Below are 25,383 nucleotides of genomic sequence, written 5' to 3'. Positions count from 1 at the left end.
TCCCCCCCCCCTTCCTCACCCGCCCCCCCCCCCCTCCATTTTGTGCCGGGGGCGTCCCGGCGGCCTTGTGCCCGGCCTCGCCGCCCTGCCCCCGTCCCTGCTCCCCCTGCCGGGTGTCCCCGCCGTGCTGGGGGGCGGTGGTGGCACGGCGAGGTGCCCCCGAGCGCCGGGCGGGGGGGGGGGGGGTTGCCTGGGGAGGGAGCCCCCGCTCGGTGGGGGTCCCCTCCAGCTCCTCGCCTGAGGAGAGGGGGACGCCAGGGCAGGGCTTTGCCGTCAGCTGTGCTGCCGTTACGGTAAAAGGCGTTGCAGGGGGACAGCGAGCCCTTCGGGAAGGGGCTGGGGGCAGATCGGGCCTGCCGTGCCCGGTGGCGAGGGGCTCAACTCCGCAACCTGCAATAAATACCGGGGGGGAAAAAAAAAAGAAAAAAGTGCGGCGGCGCTGCTGTAATAAAGCACCTGGGGGCTGCTCGGGGGGGAGCCGGGTGCGGGGCCGGTCCCCCACAGGTGTGTGCGAGGCACGGGGCTCGCGGCGGTGCTGCCGGGAGCAGGAGCTCAGCACCAGTGCTCCCAGTTCGGGCGGGTGATGAGCGCTGGGAGCGAGCTGCCAGAGCAGGGCGATCCCCTCCGGGGCGGCTGGCGAGATGGAGGGGCCGTCCTGGCGTGAGAGCAGCTGGGTGGTGTTTTTTTTTTTTTTTTCCCTTCAAGGAGAGAAATCGGAGCTGGATGCGAGGGAAGGGAGGGGGAGGATGTGCAGGCCCGCAGGAGCTGCACTTTCCGCTGAAATGGAGCCCTGCACAGCAAACGGCAGCAGCTCAGCTTTTCTTTTTCCTATTTACCAGGTCCCTTCAGCAGTTCCCGCAGTTGTATCGCGTTCTCCAGAGGAATCTGGGTTTGGATTCTTACCTGGCTGACTCAGTATTTATACCTCAGCCTGATCTCTCTGTGGTGGTTTGACCTAACTTGTTTAAAGAATTTATTTTTAACCTTACCCTAGGTAACTTTGGAGCAAGCTAAGCTAAGTCAGTTTGCAGCATTAATGATGTTTTGGGGCTCCTGGAGTGTTACACAGAGAAACTGGATTAGCTGGTGTAAACTGATTGTGATGTTTAGTCTGGAAAATGGGCGAGCTTTTGTGTTTTTAGCCTCAACAATCTTGGTAACTTCAAGGAGAGAGGGAGGAGTGGGAATTGGAAAAGCTCTGTTCTCCTTTGTTCTAGATGCGCTTCTATCAGTGTACTGATTAAAAAATTGTTTAATAAAAACAAAAGCAGGGAAATTCAAAAATTTAGGCAGCTTTACTTGCATTGTTTTGGCTAGGCTTTGAAAAAGCTCCTGGTGCCATGAGTTACAAAAAGATTTGACCATTCCAGATCGGAGTTAGATTTACTGCTACAACCTAGGGGAAGCTAAGAAAAATCCCATCAGCAAAATCTTGCCAGTTACTAGAATCTACTGTTTCTTGGTTTTATTTTTTTAGTTCTCCTTTTTTTATTTGTCCTTTTGGAATTGTAGAAGGTAATTTTTGATGTTTTCTATTCCTTTTGTGGACTTTTATGTGATGTTTTCCTTATTAAAGACCGTTTTTGCTATGTTTTATTTTTGTTGCTGGTGTCCCCCTAGTGATAGTCATCATAGCAGAATTAAATGCTGATTAATAGTGCTTCAGAAATGTAAGTATCATGGCATATTACAATTCTGGTAATAATTAGTATTACTAGTAATACTTACTTACAATTTTGGTACTGTTTAATACCAGTGCTCGGAATAGGTTCTTTGGCAAAGAGTAAGAAAACAAATATGTACCTTTTATTTATCTTTTTATCTTTGATCTTGTTTGATAAAAGCACAGGAGCAGGACTCTGAAGAAGTGTGTCCTGCTTCCAGATTTGCAGCAGCCTCGTATGACCTTGGTAAAAGAGAAGCCCAGTGACTTGTCCCCTTCATTAGATGACAGATTAAAAGAAACTTGGTGTTATATTTGTATGCTTCAAAACTATTGAATAGAAGTTGCTAGAAGAAATACAAGTAATATCTACTTCAGTGTTGTCCTTCTGCTGGAGCTCTTACTTATTTTATTGCTCTGATGCAGGCTGCTCACTGGTTGCCCATTGTGTCCTCTTTGCTTTTCAGGGACCTAGTTTGGGCTTGTACTGTTTTTCATACAGCTTCCCTAAACAGCTTATGCTCTTTAAAGTGCTGGTTCGGATGAAAGGCTGTGAAGAAGCTCCTCTGCAATTACTTAAGGTTCACATTTTCCAAAAACTTGTACAAAAGGTTTCTCTGCTTTGCTCTAACATGAAAGGCCACACTGTTTAATTTTGGCCAACCAACTGTCAGAGCTCCCAGTCCACCCGGGGGCTCTTCCAATCTATTTCACAAGTGTGTTACCTTCATCCCTTTTTCCCCCATGACTTCTCAATACTGTGGGGAGTGAACAGTGGCTGCAGGCAGGCAGACTAAAGCTCTGATGCCTGAGATCTCATGGCTTGCTCAGCTTGCTTTTACTGCATCTTAACTCTGCTGAGCATGTTGTTTTGTTGGTGTTCTCTCCAGATGGTAGAGCTGGCAAGGTACAGGTTATGTGACCAACTTTGCGCAGCTCCCTTGGACAGAGTTGTTTGTAACTCTCAGTTGCCTTGCAGTAATTCTCTTTTGTCCTGTTGTCTTTGTGGGAGCTGCAAGATGCTGTGGCTTCTTTTGAAGAAACTTGTCAAACATTTTTCCCTTTGCTCCCCAGCTCGTTAAATCAGGTCTTCCAACAGCTGAGCTTGGAGGAGTCCCTAACCTGGTTAAGCATAGCAATTTTGCATTTAAAAACAATGAAATGTTTCCCATGTTGAGGGAGCTTTGATCTTCCTCAGAACTTAAGGTTTGCCCTTAGTTGTATTCGTATGGTGAACATGTTTGTTTGTTTTTTTTCTTTATCACACAGGAAACAGTTTATTCCAGCTCTGCAGAAGATGCAGGTTTGGCAGAATTTCTGTTCCAGAATCATTTAGTATTTAAATCCAAAGTTACTTGAAGACAACACAGATACTTTCTTCTTAACCTCCAGATCTGAGCCATCAGATTCGCACTTTTCTAACCCAGTTCAATTAAAGTTTGTCTTACTGTGTTAGGCAGCCCTGTGGTCGAAGGTGTAAAGTTCTGTAGCTGTGACCGTGTTTCTAAGTATTGTTAATGGGTAGCTGCGTAGAGAGGAAGTCGTTCTGCAGTGTTGCTGTGTGGCATAGGTGTAATCTAGAACACTTCAGTTCTACTTCCCATGACTACAATGTTGTTCCTAGAAGTAGGTATTCAGAGGGCGATTCTTTAGAGACCATATTGAGATTCCTTTTGAGAAGTGAAAACTATTTAATGACAAGTATTTTGAGAATAGTGGATATAATAGTGTAGAATGGAGCATATGGCTTTTAAATCTTTTTTTATTTGCTCTGTCTGTTTGGTTCTAAATGTTAACTGAATCACGGCTATTTTATGGTAAACACTAGACTGGTATTTTGTGTTATCACACAGTGCGTGTTTCCCTGTTCTTGGAGGCAACCGCTGATTTCTTCTCTCTTTGAAATTCTGTATTTTCATTCTTAATTTTTAAAAAAGTGCCTGTTGTCTTAGATGCTGTTCTAGCAGTGTGAACGCGCGAGGCACCCCGCTGCCAAACCCTGCCCTGCTGTCGGGCCGTGCGTACAGAGCATGTACAGGACTGTGCTTGAGAAATTGTGCTCTGCGCTTTCGAGGGGCGGTACCCCGAGGGACAGATGTCTTCTGCTGCTGGGCTTTAATTCCAGCTTTCAGTCCCATGTTCTTCAGAGCACTGACTTGTGATCCATTTTAAGGCGAATACGAATGACTAGGCTTACAGGTGTTAACCTTGGGTGCCTGAACGTGATGAGGAGGAGCCGTGCTGTGCTTCACAACCTCGTGTTTTGCTTCCTTTCCATAGCCACTGAATGAGTTTGAGTGTTTTGAACGTGGGTGAGGTGCCAAGGGGTAGCCGTCTGAAATTGGGTGTTAAAATTGAAATCCAGTGTTACGAGCTTTGTGAAGTCAAGTTAATGAAGTTGTTTCAAGTGTTTGAGAAAAGTTTCTGGCTCCTGATATGTGTCCTCAACCTGTTGGGTTTCTTTGCTGCTTCTTGATGTTCAGATAACAGCCATACCCAGGAACTTTTCTTCGCATCTTCGGAAAAGATGCGTTATCTCTCTTGAATGGTTCTGTTACGATTGCAAATATGAAATTCCTTGCAACTGTACATAAGTACTCCACTCCAGTCTTCAGTGACTACCGTTTCATCTCTTGATGTGTTGCTGGATTAAAGTCCTAATGACTCTCGCACTGCCTGGTTTAATTGCAGAAATGATTAGGCTTTCACTTTTCTTTGTGACTGTCTGAGCAGAGTTGCTGGAGCTTAAGAGTTGTCCCAAATGAAGCTGCTTGTGGGGCATTATTGATAACAGCTTTCCAGTTTTAAGACTTCCTTCCCTTTTTTGCTTCACTCGACCACAGACTGGCTGAGGTTGGCAGCGAGTGTCTGGAGATGACCTGGTCCAACCCCCTGCTGAAGCAGGTCACCTGCAGCAGGCTGGTAGGACCACGTCCAGGCAGCTTTCGAAGGTCTCCAAGCAGGGAGGCTCCAAAGCCTCTTTGGGCTACCCGTTCCAGTGCTCCAGCACCTGTGCAGTGAAAAACCATTTCATTTTGTGCAGACGGAGCCTCCTGTGTTCCAGCTTGTGCCTGTTTCCTCTTGTCCTGGCACTGAGCACAGAAAAGAGCCTGGCTCTGTCCTTGCACCATCCCTTCAGGTTTGTGTATGCAGCGATGAGATCCCCCTCGAGCTGTTGCCTTCTCCGGGTTCAACTGCTTGACAAATCCGTAGTTCTTCGGGCAAACCCAAGGCCATCTGTTCCTGCACGCCTTTGAGAAGGCGGTGGATTAGGGATGGAGTTTAGGAGGGGTGGTGGTAACAGTCATCCGTGACTCCTCGCAGGTGGAAAGTTGAGTGGGCGCTGGAGATGTGTGTAGGAAAATGCTGTGAAAATGCAATAAGGTGCGTATTCTAAATCAGAGTGATTTCTTTGCTTGTAAATAAGGGGTAATTGGGTGTCTTGGTGCTAGCTGAACTGAGGGCTGTAATTTAGCAGTTCTGTGAGGGAAATGGGTCAAACATTTGATCGTCTGGGAGTGATAACATTGCCCAAGTCCCACGTATGTTCTGTCTAGGAATTGCAAGCATTGTAAATGAGGGTTTAGTGTGCACTTACCTTTTGTGAAAGGTTAGGGTGAGTTCTTTTTGTACTTCTGTATACCGAACAGTCCATTTTATGAAGCTCTGTGTGTCAACATGGTTTTTGAAATTACATTTTAATGAGAGTAAAGCTGAAACCTTCCAGAATTAGACAAGTAAAATAAGAGTGAATCGGATCCGCCTATTCTTCCAGTTCTTGCAAATCCAGCCCTCTTCCCCCAAACCCTAGAAACCCCCTTCAGCTGTAGACAGAGGTTAAAACAAAGTTAGATGGCTAAAAGTATTTCATAGTTGGGGATCTTGAATCTGAGAAAAGCTGGGACAGCCCTTTTTGTGCAGTCCTCTGAAATGAAACCTCAGTGAGGTTTAGTTTCTGCTAGGAAACTTACCTCAAATATTTATGATTTATCTCCCTTGCTGATTCTGTTGATTATTGGGGAGTGCTTTGAGTGCTTGCTTGAGTCATGGGAGTGAGGGAAGAGAAATATTTTTAACTTCTTTATTTCATCTCAGTAAACAAATCCATTAAAATAACTCATCAATAGAAGGCATCCTAAGTTTCTGTAGTTGTGAAGTGACCTACTTATTGGAAAATATGATCAAACATAGGGCAAGGAACCTCAGAACTCTCTCTTTTCAGGTGATTTTAATATCTAAGCAAAATTTGAGCATAAAAACACACCGAGTGACGCGTTTTACCTTGCAGGCCAGAACAAGCAGGTTTTGAACATTGAGTCAGGCTGTGGTAGCGAAAAGCTTTTCCCCCTAGCAGAGGCTAAGTGGCTGTTTGGGATGGGAACCGGCTGCAGGAGAGAACAAATGGGAGAGCGTGGCAGCTGGAGCCGTCATCGTTTCCCTCATCAGGACCCGAGGGAGAGGTGGGTGGTGGGGAACTGGTTTTGCTGTTACAGGTCCCTTTATCAACAGACCCCGACTGCAAGCTGACATGCGGCTCTTCCGCCCCTTCCAGTTGCTGCGCCGTCTAAGTTGGGATCTGTCGCTGGCATGCTCTTCTGATGGTGTTTTCCCTCTGACTAAACAGGTCTTAGGGCAGCATGTTGAGGGAGAGAGGCAACAAGCGGCCTGAGGAGTGTGGGCGAGCAGGAGGAGGATGTGGCTCGGGGTGGTTACGCGACAGGTTTGGGATGGGGGAAGAGTTTGATCGCTGATAGGATGGGTTCCTACTTTGATTTGCTCAAATTATCCAGAGCCTGGCTCCTTGCAGTAGAAACGGAGTCATTAATGCTGGGGAGCCTTAGGTGTGTCTCAGCAAACAAACAAAATTCCTGCTTTGATGAGTTGCCCTGAAAGTTTGTAATGAAATAATACGGGAATAGGGAGCCCTGCTGGCACACCCGGGCAGGAGGAAGAGGGGAAACTCTTCTCTGCGCCCCTTCGTACATTGGCCCAGTGAAATACGTGGTCCTGCAACTGTGTCTTAGAATCACAGAATCAGTAAGGTTGGAAAAGACCTCCAAGATCATCTGGTCCAACCACCCCCCTACCCCCAATGTCACCCACCGAGCCCTGTCCCTAAGCGCCACATCCAACCTTTCCTTGAACACCCCCAGGGACGGTGACTCCACCACCACCTCCCTGGGCAACCTGTCCCAGTGCCTGACTGCTCTTTCTGAGCAGAAATGTCTCCTAATTTCCAACCTGACCCTCCCCTGGTGCAACCTGAGGCCATTCCCTCTGATCCTATTGCTAGTTACCTGCGAGAAGAGGCCGACCCCCAGCTCCCCACACCTTCCTTTCAGGTCGTTGCAGAGAGCAGTAAACTGGTGTTGTTCAGTTAGCATTTAGCTGTGTAGGAGCTGGGCAGCTGTAATGCCGTCTGGAAAGTTAAGGGCTTGGTTTGCACCTTATTTTTCCTGGTATTTCTGTAAGTGCATTTTTGTTCTGCTTTTATGTCTGTGTAGCACAGCATTGACAAGTTGCCTTTTTCCTAGAAGTTTGTACGTGAGCTGACATGCTGTGAAATACATCTTATATATATATTTAAGATAATCTCTTTGTTCTCTTTCGAGGGAGAAGTGTTGAAGGGGAAGGGATAAGCTCTCTCTCCTGGCATTCTCGTGGTGGGGAAAGCCGGCTCCATTTAGAGACTCACTTAGTCCCTCTGTTTACTAAGCTGAGACCTTAACCACCTCTTACATTTCCTGAAGCATCTCAACTTCAGACTTCGCAATTTCTCTGCCACGTAAAGTGACCTCACATAAGCAGAGCTCAAACTGCAAAGCTTTGCCAAAAAGCGCATCTAAACCCTACTTGCTTTACTGTAGTTGAAGCCTAAAAACATCCAGCTGAAGGCAATGCGTGAAAGACCGAAAATAGAGCTTTACACTAGGTTGTTTTTTCCAAAGGTGTGTTGGGATATATTTATACCAGTATGGGATTTGATGACTAGGGAAGAGGGGAGCTCTGCTGTCTTGAAATCTCAAAGACCAGTTGGGAAGAAGTGGCACACTTAGCTCTTCCAGGGCCTATTTTAAATTGGATTTCCAAGTAGTTCAGCTTCTGGCATGTATTAGGTTTTGATAAAATATTGACCTGCTGTATTTAGCATCTATTCCTTTGTTTCAGATGTTGTATTACTTTTAAAATGACCCAAATTTCAAAAAAAAAAAAAAAAAAAAGTGAAAGGAAGCCATTGGTTTATTCTGTCTAAGGCTGTATAAAATGAAGATTTTATTATGCTTAGGATCGGTGTAAAAAAAAATAATCTCCATGATGCCATGAATATTTTCCAATTGTATTTAAATCCAAAACATTTCAGCTCCAAGAATCTGAAAGCTGACTAAAACATTATCATACTTTCCTGTAATGCAAACTGAAGGTAGTAAAAAACAAAAACAAAAAAAAAAAACAAAAACAAAAAAAAACCAGAGCAAGTATTAAATTGTGCCTTAAAAGTGCCTATTTTTGTGATGACAAAAAGTGGTTTCTGGTAATGAGGATTAGAATTTTTTTTTTTTGTATTTAAGCTTTCAAGTCCTACACAGCAATTGGATGTTTGACTGAAGATTTGGGAAGTTTGGCCAAAGAAATACTTGTTTACAGTGGAGGAACTTTAGATTGACATCAGTATACTTTAGCTTTTAAACAACAACTTGTATTTCACTATGTTGAAATCTCCACTGACAAGTGAGTCCCAGATAAACATTGGTTTATTTTTAGTCGCCTATGAAGTAAAATTACAACCTTTTGTGGATCCACGAGTGTGTAAGGTTGATTTTTGACTCCCCAGTTTTAACCCTAGTTTTTCTTCTGACCCGATTCAGTTGCTTTCTTTGGGCTCTGTTTTACTGCTTTTTTTTTAATTTGATGGGAATTGTGACAATTCAACTGAACAAAGGTTTTTGTTCTCAAAGCTTCTTGCACATTTGAATATACACTAATGCCTAACTCATGTGGAAGGCCTTACTCTTGAAGCTTCACGTTCTGGGATTTTTCTGGCTTTTATTCATCATATGTAGAATATTGGACAACTTAAAATGATTCAAGGGAAGTTCCCTTATGTCTCTGGCTTTGGGAACGAGATAATCTATTTAAACATGCTTTTTCCTTCTTCTTTTTCCAGAAAAAAAAAAAGCCTGGAAAGGGCGTAATGTTTCTGTTGGATGTGTTCATAACTCTTCAAATGGCTTGCATGAATAAGTGGAAGTAAAAATTGTTTCTCCCTAAAATTGCTGTTCTCAGGTCCTGTATTGAGTGACGTTTAAATGCAACGTATTGAGAGCGGCTTCATCGCGTTCTGCTGTTCTTGTATTCCATCCTGGGGAGAAATTTCCTGTGATGTAGCTGTGATCTCACAGGAACTTCCATGACAACAAATCTCAAAAACTCAAGGTTCTTTTTGGGGTATCAAAGATCTGTGCATGCTAATACCTTCTGCCCTGGAGTTTTGGAGCACAGCAGAAGGGTTGGCAAGCATTGTGGTCCAGGTTTTAGACAAGGGAAAGCGGAGGGACCAAAAGGGCAATACCTGCACGTCTGAGACCCCCGTCCTTGTGAACACCCCCAAGCCCCTGCAGATGCCCAGGTGGTAACAGTGAGCAACTTTTTAGTATTTCACTTGCTGCTGATTGCAGCTTTGGGTGAATGCTGCCCTCTTAAATAAGTGGGCTTGTCTGGGCTCTCACTGTTAGCGGAGGAGGCATGTGAAATGGTGAGTTGCATTTTTTTTTCCTCTCTCAATTGTAACTTACATTCACCTTGTACCCATGTGTCAGCTTGTCCTCGCTAGTTTTCAAAAAGCCATGTTTTGCGCAGCGTGCTCATTGAACATGAAAATGGCCCTCGTGTTAAATTAAGACCATCTTTAAAATGTTCTGCATTTTAAACTTGTCTACCATTGCTTTTTTAATTTATTTACAATGTCATAGTGGCTTTTACAGCAAGTAACAGTCCCCTGTTGTGCTAGGATTTCTGCATAACATTCCGTAAATGGCTGAAAATTATTATTGTGATTAAACAACTGTTACTTAAGCTTGTAATGCAACTTTTAAAACTTGTAATGTTTTATCTTGCTTATCCCTTGCTCATCCCTTGCTTGGCTTTCACACCCATACAGCTTTTTGTTTTGTTAGGGCAAAATTGATGTTTACAACTCATCTGCTGAAATGGTTTTAAAGGCTGTCACTGCCAAAGCATTTGTTCAGTGATGTTTTTATAGGTACAGTATAATCGCTAAAGCTGATACGTGTAATATTTAAATGCTGTTGCTGGAGTTGTATGCTGCAATTAACAGTGTGTGTATTCCAGATGCAATCTTGGGGCTCACGTGTGTGCTAAGGGCAAGGTGCTGCAATTAATAAAAATAAGCTAGCTGGTTCAGAAACCGAGACGTGGAGAGCCCACTTTTGTCAAAAGCGAGTGACTTGATCTTGCAGCACAGTGCTTGGTCTCTTGGATGGTTGGTGAAATAGACAGGTGGCTAATGCCTTCTGAGGATGTTCTAGAAAACACAGCTCGGGCGTTTTAATGTGTTGTACAGTGAGAAGTTGGCATACCTCTGCCGAACCAGGGGCTGTTTTGTACAGCGCAGTGATAAATGACCCTGTGAAATACAAAAAGACATTTGAAATAGAAAGTAAGCTTTATGAAAACAAGTGAATAAATTAATGCAAAAACAAATTTCTTAATGGTCTGTTGATAGGAAGGATGTTTTGGAAGGAAGAAAAAAACAACACATGTTTTTGCAAAATCAAAGATTCTGTGCAGATTCTCCACCTGTATTGTAAACTGGTGTGGCTCGGGGAGGTTTGGTGTGGGGAGTGGGAGCCTCCTGCTGCAGGCAGAAACTGAGTGGCAGCCAAGCCAGGTAAAATAAATAAATAAATAGTGGGAGGCTGGAACAGTGAGTGTGGGGCTAAAAGACTCCTAAAGGTGGTTTTTTTTTTTTCCAGTTGGATCAAATGGCCATGAGTTTTCATCAAGTTTTTATGCACGGTAAAAACTTAAGATGGTTAAGGAAGGAAACTTTCAATGCTGCCTTGAAACTATTGTTTCTTTTCTTCCTTCTGGAACTTTTTATTCCAGACGGTAAAACTTCTTATTGTTATTGTTTATTGAGTGACGTATGGTGTATGTCAGTCAAAAAAAGTTTTTATTTTGGTGGATTCTTCTCTTGCTTAAGATGAACCCTGTGAAATATGATCTTGCGGAAGTTGCAGGAAGATATTCAGGAATATCCTGCTGTATGTATTTAAAGGATTTTTTGTCAGTGAGACTTCTGGTTTACATTGTTTTCATCAGTGTGAGTGTTCCATGAGTATCAGTCTTGCTGTTTTTTCCCCGAGGATCTAGTTCAAGGAGCAGGGTTTGGTAGAGACGTAGGAATGGTGTCTGAGCTCTTCAGTGTTGCCACCACAACTCTGAAGCCAGGCTCCAAAATCTGATATTGGGAGGTTTTAACGCCTTTTCAGTGCATTTGCTTTTATTTCACTTGTGGTTTGTAATTTAACCATTGCTTTTTGTCTGGAGCTCTGTAATGTGATCTGATGACGGTGCTGCAAGTCAGAACTGCCCCCTCCCCTTCCAGCTCGCTTCTTGGTGGCACTCCCTACTTTGTTCCTCGGCGTCCCTCGTAGCGTGGAACAACTCGGTGCCCTTTTTTTGAGGCAGTTGAGCGCGTTTCCACCAGTTTGAGGACGTCATAAATGTCTCAGCTCGTACTTGTCTATTTTTAGCCCTGCTGCTTGTATCTGTTTCTATTCAGAGAATTCCTTTGGAAGCCGTTCCGGGAGAAGCGCGGTGCAGCGACGCGGGAGGGAGCCGGAGGGGGCAGGGAGAGCACGGAGCGAGGTCGTGATTTGGCAGCACCATGCCCTGCACCCAGCGCCGCTTCCTGCACGCCACCGCGGTGATGGGAGCCTGCTTAGAGCAAACGCTGGGGTCTGCAGGGTGGTCTGGCTCTCAGCTCGTGTTAGCTGCTGCTTTCTGCTGCTTTCTGTTGCCTGGCTTTCAGCCTGAGTCTTACGGGGCTGTTTGAATGTGTAAAACGGGGTTAATCTGGGGGGGCTGTTTAGTTATGGGTGGTTATACCAGAGCAAATTGCTGCAATACGCCTTTCTTTAGTTCAGTAGCCAAAGCTGACAGTCCTGAATACTTGTCCTTTCCTCCCCTGTGGCAGTTGAGCAGCTTCTTTAGTTCTGGTACCAGTTTTAACTACGATTAACTTTCCTAGTAAGTTATGTTGTTGTTGTTGTGATTTAACGGCTGGTCTTTTGTTTTTGCTGTTTCATGAACTACTCATCTCGTGGGTACAGCTAACCTGGTGGTAATGGTAGTGATCGATAGGTAGGGGATCCACCGAAAGGTGGTTTAACTCCTGTGCCTTCCAGTTGGTGGGACTGACAGATGCAAGCCTGACGTGTCCTTGATGCGTGCTTATGGCTAGCGTTGTACGTACTTATGTAAACCACACTTAAACTGTTTTGAAAGCATCCTGCTGACATTGTTACTAGAGGTGTGGGGCACAGTGGTTTTGAGACAAGTCAGTTGCAGTTAGCAGACGAACACGCACCACGGTGCAGCTTTAGTGGTCAACACCAGTCTTATCTGAAGTGCTTTGGCTGCTTAGATATCTTTTTCCTTGCGGTATTGATAGCTTAACCAGAGCGTGACCTGAGATCGTAAGTCCTTGACATGTAGTCTTTGAAGAGAACATCCATAACTTGTTTGGTTCATGCTCTGCAGCTATCTCCTCACCTCTGTGTGTGTGCCCTGAGTTCACCCAGGCTTCTAGCTGACCCCTGAGCTCATCTCAAAGAGAACAGAAGAAAGCTGTACAAATTATTAGTCTGCAGTAAGGCGCCTTTGGTGGAAGGAGCCATGTGAAGACCTTCCAAGGCAGCCGGCCCTGTCTTTCCAGACACGTCTGTCTGGCTTGCAACCTCCTCCCCGTGCAGGGCCCGCAGCGAGTTGATGAGCTGGGGGAGGAGGCAAGCCTTTCCGAGGTAGGGCTTTAGGTGGAGGAGGGATGGATGTTAGGACTGTGAAGGGGAGATGTGAAGATGACGAGCAAAAGCACTGAAAACTCAGCCCTCTGTACAGAATCATTAAAGATTGCTGGTTAAATTGCTTTAGGATAGTTTGAGTTGCTAGATTTAATGCCTGACACTGAATGGAGAAAGATACTTGTATGATGAGGGGAAAGGACTGACTTCTCGATGGATTTGCGCTGTCGTAGGCAAACTGTCCTGATGTTGGTTGGTATCTTCCATTCTCGTTGGATAGAAGCACCTCCAAAGTTTTATAAGGTCCTTCTTCACAAGAAGTGAATGCTGATGGGCGTCCAGGAGGCTGGGCACAAAGGATTGCTCCTCAGGAAAGGCGATAAATGTCTCTGTTTTCCCACCGGCGATCCAAAGACTGTATATGCTGTAAGATAGCGGTATATTCATGGTCATGCTGCTGGCAACGTCCCTTCCTGTGAATTTTTTATTTTTCAAATAGTCTACAAGGCATTTTAATGATTTTGTTGTGTGCAGAAGGCAGGATCAGGATCAAGTCTTGTTATTCAGGATCCCATGAAGACAAAATGTGAAATGTTGCTTTCTACATACGCGGTAAGGGCGTGTGGCTGCTGAGATGCACGTTCCCCCTTTCCCCGTGACCTCGTTCCCTCTCCCTCGTGTCAGATTCAGCAGTTGCATAGCCACATAGTTTTCCATTTGGTAAGCTTATTCAACTGCCCCGCTATTTTGTTTTTAGAGGGTTTAGTTTGCTCTTGGGTCAGCTCACTTTGCAGCTGCACAATCATTAGTCCGATGGAAGGGAAGTAGCAATATGTGGTTAAGGAGGAGGGAAGCAGGAGTGCCATTTCTGGAGAGGGTTTGCAGTCGCGTGGTGTTAGATGCAAGGTGAAACTTGAGTTTTAATGGTACAAATGTTTTAGGTTCTCTCTTTGCTACACGTGGAACTAATATACAACCAGTTGGGTGGAATTGTGTAGCAAAAGTAAAACTGTGGCCATGGGGTTTTGTCCCAAACTCTGCTTATCTGTCCTCAGCTTGTGTGTGACTTCAGCAAGGCTGTGTGAGTTCTCTCTGCACAGGGTAATGATTTTCAACCCTGACAAACCTGCCAGTTCAGTTTTTCCTCAGCTGCAATAAAGCTTTCCTTTTGTAAAGTACTAGTTCATTTTTTTTACCGGCCTCCCCGTAATGCATCTAATTCAATCTGAGTATTTATTGCAGGGGTTGAGGAGGATTCAATACTGTTCTGCAAGCAGCTTCCTTGTGTGAAGTTGAAGACAGTTCCCTTTTACTGGACGTTACTCAGGAAATGTTAGAGAAAACACCAAGAGGGTTTACCTTTTTATTGTTTCTTCACTGACTATTGCATTTTTTTCTTCTGTGGGGGACAAACCCAGAGAAACAGACATAAAGAGATTTGTAAATACTGTTGGTTCTTCACCACCGAACGTAGTAGCGATGGAATGAACAGTGAGTATGTTGTGCATTGATTTAGCCAGTATTTTTTTGCTATTTCCATAGCCTAAAAATAGGAGAGCAGAGGATGAATGTACGGTGTGATCAGTGAAGGAATAGACTATCTCTTTTTCCTGTAGTTTGTAGAGAGGGTTAGCATAAGAAAAGCTGTTCTTGTGATAAAGGGCAAGAAATGAGGTCCTTCTATCAAAGGTAACAGGAAGCTATTTAATTTTTTCTTCAGGTCCTAGAATACCAGGAAAGGACCTACCTTAAAATACTCCTCAGCAGAAAATCGTATTTCAGAAGTGAGCTTGCTCCTACCCCATTTAGTGGTCTGGTCTTTGGTATGGTCTGGCAAGATTATCTGGTGTGGATAGACCTGGGAGTGGTGCTTAGATGGGAAATAACATGCAATTAAGTCTTTCTGGGTCGTTTCTTACAGCTTCATTACAGCCAATGGTAAGTGCTGATAACTAATGCATCTCGCAAATCCTCGCAAACACGGGATAAATATAGTTATCCCATATAAATAATTAGGGCAGGGAGCAATACTTGATTCTTTCTGTGTGTGGAAGCCCAGCCAGTCGCTATCTTAAATGGCATTCTTCTAGCAGAATGGCAACAGAAGATGAGAGTAGTGACTTGGGAGGTAATCGATACCTGAAACATCGGGCCAAGTCCTCTGAATCTTGTAGGGCACTCTGTGCTTGCTGGCTGTCCAGGGTCACTAGTGAGTGTTGTCCTCTGACAGCAGTGAGGCTGGGTAGGTTCTGATACCTATTTTTTTTTAGCAGTCTAAAGATTATGTTGGTTGTACGAAAGATAAAGTCCTGGACAGAAGTCGATCACGTTTTTTTCTGATTTTTAGTCTGTTTGTCTTGTTTTTCTTTTTTGATCTATGAAAATTTGGGGAAATGTAAATTCCTCCTTCAAAAGTTTCTATATGAATAAGGGCACTTGTTGCTTCTGAAGTTTGAATATTTATAAAGGAATGACGAAGACAAGTCCACTTGATGTTTATTGGATGCAGCTGGCAGGTTTTTATTAAAGCTTGGATAGTCACCAGCACATACTAAAATGTAGAACAGCAACTGTTAGGCAGAGACACTGGGATAATAGCAAAGATTAATATTATGAGATTAGCTTTTTTGTAAAATATTAATGATATTACTTAACTCCATGACTGAAACCTGCTCTGCTGGTGAAAAACATGCCCTGTTCAGTGCCCCTACCACATCAGTCTTTTTGGGGCGGCCCCAGGTACGTGAGCAGCCTTTGCAGATCTACAGTCTTTGGAAGATTGAGCACTGCTCTCTTCCAGAAAAGTGCTGTCTGTTCTTTCACTTGCAGCACCTATTGTTATATTTCTGTCTTCCTTTCCATAACACTTGCTTAGGAACACTAAGCCTTGAGATGAGTTTTCTTTTTTGATCTGTTGAGGAGTGATCGATTTCTGTAGATCAGGGGTATGCTCTTAGCTAATTACGAATTTCCTGAGTCTGATGTAGAATAGTAATTTCAAGCAACAACTCGGTGGCTTTTAAAGAAGGTGAGTACCGGTATGCAACTGCCTGTTCTCTAAGCTTTGTGAACATGAGAACTGGAAGTGTATCTGTTAGGCTTTTGTTTGTACTTGGGCTGACAGCCGGCCACTCCCAGCAGTCCTCAAGTCCTCGTCTTGTGGTAAAACGTGAGAGAGCACCACAGGAGACAAAAATTGTACTCTGCCAGTGATGGAGGTCTATTCCTGGCCATCATTATTCTTCCTATTTACTGCAGAAGAAGGTAAAATGAGACAGGAATCCTCTCAGGGTCCACGAGCTCAGGTTTGGTATTGTTGGCTTGGGGCAGTACAGACCCTGAGTAATCAGCACTCTTCCTGAACATCTGACTCTAGCAAACTCCTTTCCCCTGTCAAGCCATAATGAAAGTAGTGAAGTTCTTCAGACAACAGCACTTGAGGGAAATGCACTGAATCAACGCTTAGCAGCCAGTTTTTACCTCCACGCTTTTTCCTTGTGGTCGTGTCACACTACTGCTGTGGCAATAAAATCTGGCCTCATTGTACGCGTATGGTAGTCATGCCATCATAAAGCAGTGTCCTGCAGCCTTTTTCCAGCCGTCGTTGCACGAAATTCTTTACTGAGTAGCTTTGTGATTAGAGCATAAAAAAGCAATCACGCTTCTAAGGTGTTCACGCAGATTTCTGTAGTGTTCTTTGTCACAGCTCCGTGTCCAGAGTCAAGAAAATAACTTTTTCGAGACTGCCTCAGGAAAAGAATTGAAACTGCAAATGTTTTGTTCAGCTGATGGAAGTGAGTATTTAACTTCAGAAGGGTTCTTGAAAGTCAGTGGTATTGCAGTGCTGGGCCTGTCCCTGGAAGTTCAGCAGCAGATTTACTGCATCTTGCAGGGCCTGCCACGCTGTCAAGGCGATTGGTATTCTGTGCATCTCCAGTTTTTCTGACTTTCTGGAGTCTAGATTTCTTGCCCAGGGAAACTTGAACAAAAGATCAGAGAAAGCATTATGGTAGCTTCATGAACCTGCCCTTTGCACTGATAATGTGGCTGGTTACTCATTGATTCCTTCTTCCTCATCCTTCTACTCATTGATTGCCTTCTTCCTTTCTTTCAAAAACCCAAAGCCAAAATGCAACTTGTTGAATGTGACTTTGGTGTGGAGATGTGTGGGGCTAGGATTTGGTTGTCCTAGAAAAGTTGGGTGTTTTTACCGGTATTTCCCCTTTTAGGTGCTAGAATAGCTGTTGTCATTCTATCGCCGGTCTGGTGGTGGCTTATTATGCAATAACTTATCTGCTGATATATCTGTAGAGGCTTGCTGCACAGACAGCAACCTTGAGATTTGGGATGATTTTCCTTTGAAAAGATTTTCTTTTCGTTTTTAGGTCTGGTTGTTTGCTTTAGGAGGAAGTGCTGAGATTTGAATTTTGTAGTGCTTGAGAAGCTAAACATAGCTGTGAACAACTTCGTTACTTTTGTTTTGGTAACTTATTTTTTGTTTGGTTTTGTTTATGTAAAGACAGTCTTCCTCTGGAGGTACCGGATCGTAAACCTTTTTCCACTGATATAAACAAGCAATTTTTTTAACTGTCAAGAAAGCAAGTGTGGTTACTTTCTTTACATGACAGTTTTGGGAAGTCAGGTCTCTAAGGCTTTCTTCTCCTTTTGTGCTCGGGGGGTCTGTTTTGTTTAATGTGCTTCTATTTCTCCAAAATACAGCTCTTTGGGCTGCTTACTGGAGTTGCGCTGTGTTTACAAGGTCAAGCATTGACTGCTGATGAGGGACTTCTGAACTGAGCCAGACCTTGACATGGAAGCAGAAACATCTGCTGCTCTGAACATTTTCCTGATCTTTATTAAGCAGATGTTTAATTAAGAATTGTCTTTGTCTCAAATCTTCTTTCCTCGTTTGATCAGCTGTTAAAATGAAGTTCCTTGGTTTGTAATACCCTTACATTTCTGTGCCTTCCTTTTTCCTTCAAGTATTCTTTCCTCCGGAAAAACAAACATGGCTCAAACAGCTGTGGCGCAGCGTGTGTTACGGAGGAGACAAAAAAAAAACCACTTCTGTTCTGCATCCACGTGTTGCCTGGCTGTTGAAGTGTGTGCTGCAGATGAACGTATGCTTTACAAACAAATAAAAACCTTTTTTTTTTTTAGTGTGCATGTGCCTCAGTGACGTCCAGAACGTGGATCTCAGTATTTTGAGGAGCTCTGCTTAGTGGAAGTAGAGAATTTGGAGTTTGAAGTATGTTAGAAGTTCTAGGTACCAAAATCTATATAAACATGACTTTAGTTCAGAAACGATAAGCAAATTTAGACCCAGTGGAGTTACAACTCCTCAGCAAAACTTAGCGTGCTGATTGTACATAATCGTATTTGGAAATGCTGGCTTGGCTTTTGGAGAGGTTAGTGCTCGCTGTCATATTCTCTCTTCAGGGATTTATCTCATTCTCATTTTTACTAGGTTCAAATTGTAATGAGCAGACTGATTTTAAAAACAAACCAAAACCGATCCTCAAAGAAAACCAAAGGTCATTTTTAGTGTTCATAAAATTAAGTCAGCCTTAAGGCATTGGCAGTCCAGTCAGCATCACTTACTGAGCAGATCGGAACGCAAAAAAGTGATAGTTGCTGCTGACTCAGAGGACAGTCTGTAACATGTTTAAAATATCAGTGGACGGCCATGACCAGAGAGCCTGAGACAAGGAATGTCTCCACAGCGACTTAATATTTTGCTTTCTGTGGAACGCTTTGTCAGGAGCTTGAGTTACCCCTCTTTGACCGTGTCTGGCTGTCAAGATGCGGTGCTCCCAAGGTTTGTTTGGGCCTTTCGCAGACACCCAAGTTAGACCACCTGAAGGGACTGCGAAACAGCTTGGCTTTGGTGAATGTATTCATGAAGCTGGAGAAACACTGTGTTCCCGTTCAGATCATGCTACGGTCGGTTCCTGGTAAAGTCAGGCCTTTTCTTCTTAAATATGTAAGAGTTCATGGAAATAGACTTTCTCCTCAGGCTCTATTGAATGCTTTAACTATCACATAAAAAAAAAAAATCAGTATCGGGTTCAATTTTGGCCAACAAAAATGTATTTCTAAACTGAAGATCACAATGGGGTTAATTGTCTTTTGGATATCTAGGTGAGGCTCCTGAGCACTGTGGATCAGTGTTTGAATGAACACTGACAGCTTGTTGCAACTATTTTTTGGATACGTACCACTTTTGAAGGCTTGTGACCAGTTTGGTACTGAACGCATCCTCATCCATGCAGTCACGGTGGTTTGCTCAGTTTTCATCTGAGCATTATCGTGCCCTGAGCTTGGCGATACCGAAGTTGTGCCAGAGCAATTTGCCCTGCCAGGTTGTGTGCTGGAGGGGCAGAAAAAGGACTTTGCAGCTTTGTGCGTCTTCTGCCTGGGTGGCACCACTTGCAGGTTGTCTTTGGTTCCGTAAATCTGTAGTTTTACTTCCCAGTGTCACGGGGACAGAAACTGGGTGGTTGACCATGACTGTTCTGAGACCGGTGTTCAGTTATCAGAGCTGCGAAAAGCCATATATTCATCAGGTAGTTTTGTGTTAGGTGCCGTACAAACATGGAAGAATAAGAAATTTCTTTTTTCCAAGTGTTTTTAGTGATGGAGGATGAACTGAAATGAAAGCTGACTGCCACAGACAAGTTAGCACTGGTGTGTGTGTGCGTAGGGGGGCTGGGTTTTCTTTTTGAACACGTACAACAGAGGTATGTTTAAAGCAGGGTAATAGGTAGTTTGGTAAATGGTTTCTGTTAGTATGAGGGAGAACAGAAAACAAACGCTGTCTACAGAGTCTGGATTTAAAGGCAAGGATCAGCATTTCTCTTACAAATAAGGGATGAGGAGTCGAGTGGGTGTTGGCAGTGACCTCCTTATATGTGTAGGAAAGATTTAATGATAGGGAAGAGAGGAACAGTCTGGTTTGTGAATATGATGTTTGCATTAGTGTTCTGAGTGGGTACAAGTGTGGTGAAATTCCAGGCATCAAAACAGGACAGGAGAGATCATAGAAATTGAAGGAGTCCTACAGCTGGAGCTGTAATCCCAGCAGAGCAGCAGATAGAAGAGTCTACGTTAAAGACCTGGAAAAATCTGGGAGATGTAGTCTGCAAGTACAGATCTAGACAGACCACTGTCAGCTGATAAGAATGCTTTATATCCACTCTGTTCCTTCCTCTTACTTTAAAGACTGTGTGAGAAATCCAATAATGGTATTTTTAAGCTGCTTTCTCAGGAATCTTGCCTTTACCAGAATTCCTGGTAAAAAAAAGCAAGTAAAGCTGAAGCTACAGCAGTTGTATGTTATCTGTTGAATCAGAGCCATGCCTTAACTCGTGCTCTTTTTTCTCTTTCAGATTTTCTATTTTGTACATACATTGTTTTGTATATACTGTATATGATGACTTCGGTGGGCAGTGAACGTACCCGGGGCACTCGGGACAAAACGCAGATTTCAACCACACAGCCAATACAACAACAGAAACAAGTAGTACAGGTACGTGCCGCTGTATAATCATCTTCGAATTCAAAGTAAGCATGTAATGATATGCACCTCTTCCACAAGTCAGTAAAAACTAAGAAAAGATAGAAGAATTAGAGATGTACTTTGGAAGAGTATGTTTGACATCCCACTTTAATTGCTTAGTAATCTTCCACAGCCTTAAATTGTTCCTGTATTCGTGTCAAAATGAATATTGTATTTTTCAGCGATATTTCCCATCAGTGAGGAATTCTGTGCCTATGCTTGTGTCAGGATTTTTGTTCTGTGACCTTGGTGTCCTCAGATTTTCTCCTCTGTATGCTAGTCTCATGATGCTAGAAGATTTCTGGTTGATACAGGCGTTTTGGGTGGGTGGGAATAGCTTTATTAGATACATACTGTGTTCCACAGCATGATTCAGCGTATCTGCAAGTCACAGAATCTTACAGTTTTTGTGCAGCATCTTCACAGAAAGCGAAGTGAAGATCATCAGTGGACTAAAAGTATTTTCGAGTATCTGAGATTAGCTCATTGTCTTGATTTTCAGCAGCAGAGTAGTTAAGTTGTGTACTTCTCTAGGTTACAGAGAGTGCAAAATGTTTCTGCTTCTGGCAACTCATTATTCTCTTGTCAGGTACTTCTCCAAAATTGGACTCAGTTCAAGAATTGTCTCAGTTCTCTGCTGGCAGAGAATGCATCAGTCTAGAGGTGCTCCCCTGGGAAATGGTGTCTTTTATTGTTTTCCAGACTGATCTTTAACGTGGAGAGGCTTCCTTCCTGTTTTCTACAGTATTAATTATGTGAGCTCAAGCCATCATCTCCATGCATTGCAGTGTTTTGCTTACTGGTGATTCATACTAATGTGTGGATTTAGAAAGTGATTTTCAATAGGTGAAGATGAGTTTGTTTTTGTTTTCAGTAATAAGGCTGCAGGAAGGTAGTGAGCAGGTTGACCTCTTAACCAAACTAAAGCACAAAAAAAGAAATGTGTAGGCAGGGACACGCATCCTGGGAAGATGATAGGGATATCATCAGGGAGGGGAACGAAGTTCCACCCTCTGTAGCAGAAGACCAGGGTTTTGGACGTCTGAGGAACCCGAAGGTGAACAAATCTATGGGACCCGATGAGCAACGGCACAAGTTGGAACAGTGAAAATTCCAGCTGTTAAACGAAAAAAGGTTACTGTGAAGGTGGTCAAATAGTGGAATGAGGATTAGAGAGGTGGCGGGATCTCTGCCTGGCCCCAGGCAACTCCTCTGATGGGACCTGCCCTCAGTGGGAGGTTGTGTTGAGGATTACTGGAGAACCTTTCCAACCTGTGATTGAGTGGTTTTGAACAGTCGGTCTTATTGAGCATTTTCTGCATTTTGTCCTTTTGTTATTTCTACTTCTTGCATAATGAATACTGATTTGGTCAATTCAGTGGAAAAGATGGCTATTTACAGCATTTATTTTTTACAGCACCATACGTTTTATTCTTTAGAAATCAGACGGGTCTTCCTGCTTAGTTAAGCTTTAGAGATCGACAGAAATATGTAATATTGTTTAATCACCACTGATTTCAGAAGCTAGAAGAATGTTGCTTTCCCAAATGGAATCACAGAATCATCTAGGTTGGAAGAGACCTCCAAGATCACCGAGTCCAACCTCTGACCTAACACTAACAAGTCCTCCACTAAACCATATCACTAAGTTCAACATCTAAACGTCTCTTAAAGAGACGTTCTCTTAAAGAGAAATGGAGATTTCAGTGTTGTATCCCATTGATCATAATTTCAGTTATTTAAGAAATTACACTGCAGATATTTTGCATTGCATCTGGATAGTAAATACAGCATTTATTATCAGATCTGGGCCTATTACTGTCACTTAATTTTGTGTTTTGTGTGTTCCTGTTTTCTGGGAGTTCTAGGTTGTTAATTGAAAATAACCTTCCCTAACACTGCAAAGATCATGTATCTTATAAGGTTGAGTAAAGTTTTATACTATTTTGTAGGTTAATAAAATCTTATAAAGATAGTGCCTTAAAAAACAAAGAACAGCTGGTTGCTGGGGTGGGACAACTTCTTGTGACAATGATTTGGTGTTTGTGCAATAGAAACATCTTTGTTTTTGTTTTTTTCTTCAGTTCTGTATGGGTGTAGTCCACTGGCATAAATATTAGCAAGTTTCCAAGCTTTCTCTGCTTACACAGGAAAATTGAAGATAGTGTCAGACACTTCATATAGTTATAAAATCAGTGTATTTCTGTATAATGTGGACTTCAAAAAAAAAGTCATTAATAAGCGAATCTTAATGGCTTCCTGTTTCTGGTCAAATATGCGGTCATGTCTGTTCAGAAATTACATTGTCTGAATTTTTCTCCTCTGGATATCTGTAAAGGAAATGTCTTGAGTTTAAAAATTACAGTGGGCCTGAGGAGACCGAGCAAAAGGATGCAGTAAGGCGTGAGTCCTGAACGTGGTGGACATTTCCTCTTTGTTCTCCGAGCTCGTAGCAAGACACCAAGTGAGGGTTTCTTTGCGCAGGGCTGGGAGGCTGCCGTGGCGGTGCAGTGCTCTGGGTAGCACAGGGCGTGGAGCTGGGAACTCCAGGGTAGTCTCTGATCTGTGTTACCAGCTGACGTAGGGAGCTGTCAGCATGGTACTTGGGAAATGTGAAATAGCGTGGCGTGCTTAACTCCGTTACGAACACTAATTGTCTTGGAACATTGCCTCTCAGCGTGGCAAATGTCACTTCCCTCAAGGAACTGGGACAGCTGCAGTAACTTCTCAGCAAATAAGCAGCTGATGGTGTACGGTGGAGTAATTTTTAGACTCTACTCAGTGTTTGCACTTGGCGACCTTCTCCAGAGCTTGTATTCGTGGTAAACTGCAACAGCAAAGCAGTGTGGGGCTGAGTCAAACTCTTGAGGCTTTGAACACGTTGGTATTCTCTGAAGTGATACTCTGAAAGGTGAGGTTCAGCCAGCTGCCCGGGATGAATCCCTTTATTCAAGAAATTTCAATGGATGAAGTGGTCCCTTTCGTAATGAAGTATTTTGCAGCACATGAACGCGTGTTTTGGGTCTTAGCCCTTCAATATCAGCCTTCTCCAGCAAGAGACAGACATCTTTTCTATTTGAGCAGAAATCAAATCAGGTTCAGGATCATGTAACATACAGTTATCTTTGGCATTTTCATGGGAGTCCAGTTCAAGTGAACTGCAAATGCCGTGCTATGAAGAGTAGCTGTATCTGCTGAGACATTAGAGGGTATTGAGTTGCTTTCTTTGTGGAGCAACCATAACATATTAGGATTTATGATGTTTTACTGCATCCATCCGTTTTAGTCTGACAACTTCTGGAGAAGTTGCGAGCGTGGCTTTGTGGTCCAGAAATGTTACAGAGGCACAAAATATATCATAAATAGCAAGATCCTTTACTAATTTTCAGAGACGAGTATTAGTGCAGCTGTTCACAGGCAGAGTCTTGAGGTGCAACCCTGTCTTCCTTTAAGTTCTCATAAATCTACAGTCACATTCTTGGGAGAGTTATGGAAGGTGATGCGAGTGGGCATCATCAGATACGAGGTTAATTTAGAAAAATACCATTACCATTTTTTATCATAAAACTTTAACTCTGGAGTGATAGTTACTAAATAAAAGTAGGAGTGATAATATCAAAATATAGACTTCCATAGTAAATTTCATTTTATTACGTAGTTATCTATGTAATGGCCTGTAACTGTGGTTCAGGCATCAAAGCCAAGTGTTGAAATTGCTTCTGTTCCAGTAAACTTCTTTTTAATGTAAAATGAATGTAGAAGAGGAAGTGTTAATCCTTTCCCTGTAGCACCTCAGTGCTTGTTGTGTTGGTTCTCTTTGAGAAACTGGAGAGAAGATAGTGACACCAGGAGATACTTGTAAAAAGGATATTGTTACTTTTCGTGAACTTTATTGGATGTTTGCATTTTTTTCAGGCAACAGCAGAACAGATTCGCCTCGCTCAGATGATCTACGATAAGAACGACGCAGATTTTGAAGATAAAGTGAAACAAGTATGTTTCTAATGGTACAGGCTTCCCATGTCCTGCACTAAGGTGCCTCTAGGCTGGCTTACATTTTGTAGTTAGAGTGACTGTTTCTGATTTTACATGAAATCTTTTTTGGAGTTACATTAGTTTAACTAGGAAAAGGTGCTCTTATTGCACTGTAAAATTCTGTTTATAAGACATTGTGTGGTAATTCAGCTCTGGCTGTGTAGTTAAACTAGTGTATTGTCCTTTGTAGACGAGCCGTTCAGCCAAAAATCATCTGTGCTGATGTCTCTTGCAGACTCTGTATCTCTGTTGTGGTCCTAATGCTTAATGATCTTTAGAATAAAGAGTGCATTCAGCTTGCCTGCATGTACATGCACAGGGGAAAAATTTGTCACCTGTGTAAACTGAGTTTACTAAAACATTGGCTGTTTTTCAGGAAAAGTAAAAATCTAACCATAGCTTAAAGGTGAATTGGTGTGTGTTGTGTAGTTGTTTTTTTAATCTGACCTCCCAGATCTGTATATGAAAATGGTAAAATTACACTGTGAAAACAAAATCTCGCACCATTTCCTCTACCATGCTGAACTTTGGATATATATATTCAGGCTTCCATTATGCTGTTAGGTCATTATGCTGAGGTCATTAATTCAAGCAGTACTGAGGATTCAGCTACCTGGTCTGCTCAGGTGTTTTTGTCTTGGTGAGCGTGTCACAACTCATGTAGAACGTAGGAATGCACTCGGAAAGAAGAGTTACTGTGAATGCATTGATCCAGCAGAGGGGCAGATTTCTCTATTTCCTTCCCTTTGTAAAACCTCTCAATCACTGTTAACTGCTGTTTGTTCTTGTTTATAAACTTCTGTTGCTGCACTAGAAGTGAAGTCCTATATGCCCTGAAGCAAAGGGACCTAAATTGATGGTGCCTGTAGCTCTGCTGATTGGAAGAATGATGAGTTAAATTCTGCTTAGGAAATGTACAATATTTCACATGTACATATGTATTTCTAGCTAGTGTTTTTTTCTGTGTGGAGATACTGTATGCCCCCTGACAGGCTGGTTATATCCATTCCCCCCTCCTCAGGCTGTGTGCTGCAGGCCCACAAAGCATAGCTCAGAACCAGCTCTCCTGAAGCAGTCATCAC

General features: G+C 43.1%; 1 protein-coding gene across 4 annotated transcripts in view; it reads left to right on the top strand.

Moving 5' to 3' along the window:
* UBAP2 (ubiquitin associated protein 2) overlaps nt 1-25,383 on the top strand; it is a 117,645-nt gene that overhangs the window by 541 nt on the left and 91,721 nt on the right. For 3 of the 4 annotated variants that reach the window (XM_080574745.1, XM_080574744.1, XM_080574743.1), the window contains 2 exons: nt 20,097-20,236; nt 24,182-24,259. In XM_080574745.1, the coding sequence (XP_080430871.1) occupies nt 20,138-20,236; nt 24,182-24,259 (177 nt within the window). In that variant the 5' untranslated portion in view covers nt 20,097-20,137. Of the gene's footprint in view, nt 1-49; nt 294-20,096; nt 20,237-24,181; nt 24,260-25,383 lie in introns of those variants that run through there. The other variant, XM_080574746.1, reaches the window with a different exon arrangement.

Source organism: Anser brachyrhynchus (assembly GCF_964034855.1).
Source record: "Anser brachyrhynchus genome assembly, chromosome: Z".
Taxonomy (NCBI): Eukaryota; Metazoa; Chordata; class Aves; order Anseriformes; family Anatidae; genus Anser; species Anser brachyrhynchus.
Note: the sequence above shows the minus strand (reverse complement) of the source record. Positions and strands in the feature narration are given on the sequence as shown.